Raw genomic sequence first — 8,480 nt, 5'->3', positions numbered from 1 at the left:
ATATAAACCTTTCCTTGACTTTTTACAATAATGAACTAATACTATATTTGTCCTTCTGTGATTGACTTATTTCACTCAGCATAATGTCCTCCAAGTTTATCCATGTTATGCGGTGTTTTGCAGATTCTACATTATTCTTTAGGGTTGCATAATAATCCGTTGTGTGTGTGTGCCGCAATTTGGTTATCCATTCTTCTGTTGATGTGCACATAGGTTGTTTCCATCTTTTTGCTATTGTAAATAGTGCTGAGATGAACATGGGTGTGCATATATCTGTTCTTGTCCTGGCTCTCAGTTCTTTAGGATATATACGTAATAATGGGATTGCTGGGTCAAATGGTATTTCTAATTCCATTTTTTTAAGGAATCACCATATTGTTTTCCACAGTGGTTGTATCATTTTACTGTCCTACCATCAGTGTATGAGAATCCCAATCTCTCCACGTCCTTGCCAGCATTTGTTATTTTCTGTCTTGTTGAACTTTGCCATTAGTGCTGGGGTAAGATGGTATCTCATTGTTGTTTTGATTTGCATCTCTCTGATAGCTAATGATCATGAACATTTCTTCATGTATTTGCTGGACACCTGAATATCCTCTTTGGTGAAGTGTCCATTCATGTCTTCTGCCCATTTTTTAATTGGATTGTTAATATTTTTGTTGTTGAGGTGTTGGAATTTTCTATAAATTTTAGAGATAAGTCCCTTGTCAGATGTGTGATTATCGAGAAGTATGAATTTGTTGCTGTCATTTTGTTATGTGCTTTTTCGTGGTATTGATTATCTTTGTTCCATATAATTTTCTGTGCTGAGCTCATTTTCTTTATGAATCATGTTACCAGTTCTTCTGTTGCTATTGTTTTAGTATTTGCTAAATATTTGTACTGGTTCTCTTTTTTTATTTTGATGTGAAATGTTATCACTTTTCTTTGAGGTTACCCTATGATTTATAATTTCTTTCCAAGTTTAGAACAGTCCATTCTATCTTGTATTTGTCTTGACTTCCCTACCATCTAGAAGTTCTGTAACAACATGGTTTTTTCCTTCTTTTTGGTTTGTAGTTGTCTTCATTTGTCAATTGATGTTTCTGTTACCCTGTTTACAATCTTGTAAGCTTATTTACTTTGGATACTTTCAAAATTGTGTTGGTTTCTGGGATATGTCATCATGTGTATTAATCGTTGGTTGTTGTTTGCTGTTTTGGTTCTCTGTCCAAAGAACTTCCTTTAGCATCTCTTGTAACATTGATCTGTTTTTAACAAATTCCTTTAATTTCTGCTTATCTAGCAGTGTCCTAATTTCACCATCATATTTGAGGGACAAATTTGCTGGGTATATAATTCATTGTTGGAAATGTTTCTCTTTCAGGGTTTTATATATACCTTCTCACTGTCTTCTCCACTGCATAGTTCCAGCTGAGAAATTCAAGCTGATTCTTACTGGTTGCCCCTTGTAGATACCTTTTTGTTTTTCCCGTACTGCTTTCAGGATTCTTTCTTTGTCTTTAGTTTTGGTGAGTTTGATGATAATATGTCTAGGTGATTTTCTTTTGGGGTCTATCTTGTTTGGGGTTTGTTGGACTTCTTGAATGGATATATTCTCATCTTTTATCATACCAGGGAAATTCTCTTCCAACAAATCTTCAACAATTATTTCTGTGGGTTTATTTGTTTCTTCTTGTTCAGGACCTCTGATTACATGTAGCTTACTCTTTTTTATGGTGTCCCACATGAACATTAGGATTTCTTCATTTTGTTTTTATCTTTTTTCTGATTGTTCCCTCTCCAAAGAAGTATTGAGGTATTTGTCTTCAATCTCACTAATTCTGCCTTCCATTGATTCAATTCTACTCCTTTACCCATTCAATGTGTTATATATTTCTCAAAATTTAGTATTAATCATCTGCATTTGTCTGTTTACTTTGCATCATTTCTAATTTTTCATTTATTTTGTCATTTTGTTCTTGTACAGTCTTTCAAAATTTTTCTAGAGTTTGCTCTGTGTTTTCCTCAATTTTGTCAGTGTTTTCCTTGATCTGTTTCTCAATTTGTTGAAGGTACCTAAATATAATTATTTTGAATTCCTTATCAGGGAGTTCCAATGCTACATCTTCCTCAGGGATATGTTTTGGGTCTGTATCCTGGTGCCTTGTTTCTCTTGCTTTATCTTGTTTCTTTGTGTAGACTGTGATGCTCTCTTGTCTCCAAGGCATTGTGACATTATTGTGTTTATATTTAATTGGAGTGACTTGCCCATGATTTTTATTTTCTTTGTATGTTATCTTTGCAAGCAGGGTACTGTGCTATGCTCCTCTAGTCACTAGTTGGCAGCACTTATACACTCACAGCCTGTCTTCTTTCCTGTTATCTGCCTTCCATATGTCCCTGCTGTTGCTGGCAAATGGAGCCTATTCTTAGATCCCTGGAATCCAAATGATAATGCTGTTATCATAAAATTCAAAATGGCTGCCACTTGTAAACATTCAATTGGCTGTGCCCTCGGTCACCTTAAAAATCCAAATGGCCACTACCCGTAAACAATCAAACTGACTATACTTTCCGGATAGCCAAAAGTCCACAGTTCAGGTTGTCTTCCTCATTGCTATTTCCTGTCCTAGTCATAGGCCTGATAATGTAGTGCCTGAGTCATTTGACTGTTAACCATAAGGGTGGCAGTTCAAACACACAAGCCATTCTTTGGAAGGAAGATGGGGCAATCTACTTCCATAGTGATATCGCCTCGGGAACCCAAGGAGGGGTCTCTATGAGTCGGGTCTGACTTGACAGCACATAACAACAACAACAACAACAGTCAGAGGCCACCAGCACAGTCATCCCTGCAGCCCTTGGCAACCAAGGTTGATCTTTAGGTCAATTCTCAGGTCCCAAGACCACTTGGAAATATTCAGACTGTTAGTCCTCTCAGAGTAGCTGACAGTCCACTGCTCTGACAATTTCCATACCCACTGTTTTTGTTCTGTTTTTTCTACTAGTTAGTGCCTTATCCACTTCTGTATGCTTCCTTTCAAAGTTCAGGGCTCCAGGATTATCTTCTGTATCTCTGACAATTGGTTTCTCTTTTCTTTGTTGAAGAGGGTCTCTGGAGCTTGTCTCCTATTCCACTATCTTACAGGAAGTCGCCTGTTGATATATTTTGATTCTATGGAGTCTCATGAGATTAAAAGCATCTCGAAACTGACTACTTCCAAATGTGTATCACAACTTAGAATTTTGAATGACAGACTTTCCTGTCAAAATTTCTATTTGGCTTCTGTCATTGGATATCTTAATTGATGAAATCACTCAGCATATCTGTAAAAATGGCCAAGGTGGCATTAGAGTTCCTCTAACTTCAGTGGGGAAAGAGAATCACCATCAATATCAACTCAAGGCTGATCCTATAAGGTGGAGGTCAAACATGCCTCCACCCATTAACCTTTCTACAAAATCTGACTCAGCCATCTCTCCCTCATCGCTCTCTACTTCTCTCCTAGGTTCAATAATTCTTAACAATTTGCACAAAACTCACAAGCAGTACTAACAATTAAGGGATTTGTTAGGGAAGTAGCAGGTAACAACTCAGGAATAGGATCAACAGGGTTCAGCTTGAGATCAGGATCAAGAAGCACGTAGACAAAGCCTCCCTTCTTTAGTGCAGTGCAGCTTTCTCAGCTCCTCTTGACTATGCAGGGCTCCTCTTGATCCTCTGAAGAGGAGCTTCTCTCATCCCCCTTAAGACAGGCCTCTTATCTTGGCTTTCTGCCCTGGTGGGGCCTGACCTCTGCCCTGCTTTGGCAAGTGTTACAATGCTCTTTTACTTTCACTGATAAGTGCTCAGAGGCACCTGATTATGTCAGCAAGCCTCCTGCCCAAAGGTACTTGGTTCTTTTTGTCATAGTTCAGGGAACCTAGCTCCACTGAGAAGTGACAGAGGCATCCCACTTCACTAGCATTTCTCTTGCCCAAAGGTGCTCACCCCTTGCTCCATGGGTTGACAAGCCCACTGTAACCGCCTTTCTCCATGATTGGGAAGCCCACTGTGCCATCTGGAGTAGTCTCATGGTCATGTTGCTGCTGTTTCTCTGCCATTGTTTTCATTGCTTCTCCCTACCTTGTGCCTTCTCTAATGTTTAGCTGTCTCTGTCTCTTTGGTCTATGAAGTTCTCACTTCAATGACTCTGGGTCCAAAGGATGACTCTACTTCAATTCTTCTTTCTTAATGGCAGTAAGGTCCCCTCTCCACTTCAGGGTTTGGTTCTGTTTAAGTCTAACAGCATGGCAGTAGAATTACCTGTACCTTATTTGCATGATCCCACCCCCACAAGGTTATATTTCCAGTAATATATCAGAGAGTTTCATTGCTATTCCAAAGAAAGTTGATTCAATACCATGTGGACATTTTTGAACAGTATCAATATACAGGCAAATAAAATCTTGCTGAAGATTATTAAAAAATGGTTACAGCAGTTTATTGATAGGGAACTACCAGAAATGCAAGCTGGATTTACAAGAGGACTTGGAATGAGGGATATCATTGCTGATGTCAGATGGATCTTGGCTGAAGACAAATATCAGACAGATGTTTACTTGTGTTTTATTGACTATGCAAAAACATTGGACTGTGTGGATCAAAACAAATTATAGTTAACATTGATAAGAATGGGAATTCCAGAATACTTAATTGTGCTCATGTGGAACCTGTACATAGACAAGGGGACTGTCATTTGAACAGGACAGGGGATAGTGCATGGTTTAAAATCAGGAAGGAAGCACATCATGGTTATATCCTTCACAATACTTATTTAATCTGTATGCTGAGCAAGTAATCCAAGAAGCTGGACTATATGAAGAAGAATGTGGCATCAGGATTGGAGGAATACTCATTAACAACCTACAGTAAGCAGATGACACAACTTTGCTTGCTCAAAGTGAAGATGACTTAAAGCACTTAGTGATGAAAATTGAAGACTATAGTGTGTAGTATGGATTAAACCTCAACATAAAGAAAACCAGAATCTTCACAACTGGACCAATAAACAGCATCATGATAAATGGAAAAAAATATTGAAGTTGTCAAGGATTTCATATTATTTGGTTCCACAATCAACACCAACTGAAGCAGCAGTCAACAAATCAAACATTGTATTGCACTGGTCAAATCTGCTACACAAAACCTCTTTCAAGTGTTGGAGAGCAAAGATATCTCTTTGATGACTAAGGTGCACCTGACTCAAGCCATGGTATTTTCAGTTGCCTCATATGCATATGAAAGCTGGACAATGAATAAGGAAGACTGAAGAAGAGTTGATGCTTTTGAGTTGTGTTGGTAAAGAATTACTGAAAGTACCATGAACTGTCGAAATGTGAACAAATCTGCCCTAAAAGTGGAGCCAGAATGTTCCTTGGAAGTGAGAATGGCCAGGCTTCGTCTGACTCACTATGGTCATGTTGTCAGGAGGGACCAGTCTCTGGAGAAGGATATCACACTTGCTGAAGTGGAGTATCAGCGAAAAAGGGGAAGGCCTTCAACAAGATGGATTGACACAGTGACTGCAATGATGAGCGCAGGAATAACAAGGATTGTGCGGCTGGTACAGGAGCAGGCAGTGTTTCGTTCTATTGTACACAGGGTCATTATGAGTCAGAGCTGACTCAACGGCACCTAAAACATCAACAATAATACCCCCAGAAAGGTGCCATACACCCTAATTGCATTATCAGCAAGCTGCCCAATCCCCTCAATAGACCACAAGCACAATATTAATATAGTCCCACCCAATCATAGAATTTAGAGTTACAAGGCAGTGCATAGCTAAAAGGACCATATTAAGTAACTCACTGCACTGTAATATCCAAAACTGAGCTCCTGATATATTCCCTACCTTCAAGATACATTGCATAGTTTCCTGTTCTATGATTTGATGACTTCATTCTTCCAGTTGCTTAGTCTACACATCTTGCAGTTACCCATCTTTGACTTCTTTCTCACGCCCCATACTGAAAGCATTCGTAAATCTCTTTAGTGCTGCCTTCCAGCTTTCCTGGTCTCCCCATTGTTCTTTGAGATTATAGCTTTCTTAGTTTTTCTAGGTCAATTAACATTCCTTCATCTACAGATCTTGTTACAAGACTGTGTTGATGCATTAGCCGATCTCGACTCCAAAAGTGTCCTTTGGATTTGTGTCTTTTAAAATTTTCTTCCTTTATGCTTTATATTCCCTTATCTCTTCATTGGAGTTAAAGATGGAAAGAAAATAAATATTTGTGGTCAGTCTGTCATGTTTAACTTGAAGTCTACAATATTTATGTCTATGGTGTAGGAAGATGAGCAGAATTTTAAAGAGATGATTGAGACAGAATATAGGATATATTTCCAGCTGTTAAATGAAGAGATTGAGAGGAGTCTCCTGAGACTGCAAGAGTGCGTATTCAACTTAGACATGAAAGAAGACAGTCTGAATCAACTAATCAAGTTAGGCACAGAGCTACAGGAGAAGTCCCAAAAAATACTACAGGTAAGATGTTGAAAAGCTTTTCTTCACAATATTTGAGAAGTGAGAGACAGAAGAGCTGAACATTGTGCCAATTTTAGAATAAGATATCCAATAACAACTACAGATGTATTAAAATAATGTATATTTCTACACAGCAATGCTCTTTCTCTGAAATTTACCTTGTAAATGTTTTTATTGTTGTTGTTGTTGTTATTTGCCATCAAGTCGGCCCCGACTCATATAGGGGTGTTTAAAAGAAATGGGTAAGATAACACTGTAAAACTAAGTTTTAGCATAGAGCCATGATTCAGAGGTAGTCTTTGAAGGCAGATTGGTGAAGTTCGTAACTATGTTCTGCTATTTCTTAGCTCCTAGGTGGTCTTGGACCAGTTGTTTATCCTCTGACTCTGTTTTAAGTGCCGTTTCCTTAATTGTAAACCATGGGTAATAATGGAACCTAGTTGATAATATTGTTTTATATATTGAGTGAGATAATCTATATAAAACTTATTAAATAGTATCTTATACATATTCAGTGCTCAGTAAGATCAGTATAATTTTTAATTTATTGATGGCAAGAGATTAGATACCATCAGTATGGGACTTATAAAATAAATTGTTATATATAATACAATGGAATACTCTTCAGCCTTTAAAAAAGCCAACATGGCTCTATGTATATGGATAGGAATTACTCCCTCAGAGCATATTATTTACTAAGAACAGAGCAAATTGGCAGATCAATGATATATGATATCATTAGTAATTTTTAAGAAAATAATAACATGAAGATAGATTTCATGTGCCTAGGTGGAGTATCTTTGTAAGTGAGAAGAAAATTGCTATCAGTGGCTTGTCTAATCATTGAGTTCTTTGAATGCCATCAAGTCAGTTAGTTTGTGTTATTGATTGAATTGAATTGATAATTATAATCAAGTTTAATTTTAATGACTCAATTTAATGAAGGAAATAGGAAACGTTGTGAATAAAATGCCATAGCAATAAACATGTAATCTGTTTGAGGCTCAGATTTTATCTGAATAAGTGGAATGCATGCACACATATCCACATCAACATCAACATATTAAGTGTCAAATAATCAGATTTCTATTGAGAGATATAGTGCTTGACACAGAGAGCTATCATGGCCTTACCTAAATAAATCTGTCTGTCTGTGCTAGTGGACATAAAAAATAGGTTTTTAAGGAAATGGTTGGATTAGAAAATAAGAGAAGTTTCTAGTTGTTGAATAGTAATCAGGAGATGGTTCTTCAGACACTGAGTATTTTGGCGAGAGAGAATGTGAATAAATTGAAGGAGAGTGAAGTCTGGCTCTTTGAACAGATCGGCAGTCTCCAAAGGGTCACTACAGAACTCAAGAAGAAGTGTGGGGAACCCGCCTTAACATTGCTCCAGGTATGACTTTGGAAAAACCTTCCATTATAGTCTTTGAGAAGTAGAAGTGAATGGTGCTCCTTAGGGGTCATTTCCAGGAAAAAAGAAAAAATAATCAACTAGCGTTCAAGCATATCTGAAGTCTGTGTAGCAATTTTCCAGTCACTGGAAAACTGAATTGCCATAAAATCACTGGATAATGTAGAGCTGCTTCATGATATGATTTCTCACCTTAGAATTATCAGTACGCACATGCACAAACTGCCATGAAGTCAGATCCAACTCATAGAGACCCCTCCTTGGGTTTCCAAGGTGGTATCACTAAGAAAGTAGATTGCCCATATCCCTAAATATGGTAAAAAGGTGGCTAGTCAAATTATGGTATAGCCATACAATAGAATATTCTGTAACCATTAGTGAAAAGGAATAAAGTTGCTCTATAGGCACTAAACGGGAGCTCTGGTAGCATAGTGGCTAAGACACTTGCCTGCTAACCAGAGGGCTGGCGGTTCAAACCCACCAGCCACTCCTCGGAAGGAAGGTTGGGCAATCCTACTTCCGTAGTGATACTGCCTCGGAAACCCAAGGAGGGGT

At 38.0% G+C, this 8,480-nt stretch overlaps 1 protein-coding gene across 1 annotated transcript in view; it reads left to right on the top strand.

Moving 5' to 3' along the window:
- Positions 1 to 8,480, top strand: part of TRIML2 (tripartite motif family like 2) — a 31,679-nt gene that overhangs the window by 3,305 nt on the left and 19,894 nt on the right. Inside the window, exons 3-4 of the mRNA XM_007948400.2 lie at positions 6,318 to 6,512; positions 7,767 to 7,907. Of these exons, the coding sequence (XP_007946591.2) occupies positions 6,318 to 6,512; positions 7,767 to 7,907 (336 nt within the window). The remainder of the gene's footprint in view (positions 1 to 6,317; positions 6,513 to 7,766; positions 7,908 to 8,480) is intronic.

The sequence above is a fragment of the Orycteropus afer genome, unplaced genomic scaffold (genome assembly GCF_000298275.1).
Source record: "Orycteropus afer afer isolate SDZICR_OR568_19922 unplaced genomic scaffold, OryAfe1.0 scaffold00215, whole genome shotgun sequence".
In the NCBI taxonomy this organism is placed as follows: domain Eukaryota; kingdom Metazoa; phylum Chordata; class Mammalia; order Tubulidentata; family Orycteropodidae; genus Orycteropus; species Orycteropus afer.
This window is presented reverse-complemented; position numbering and strand designations above follow the sequence as displayed.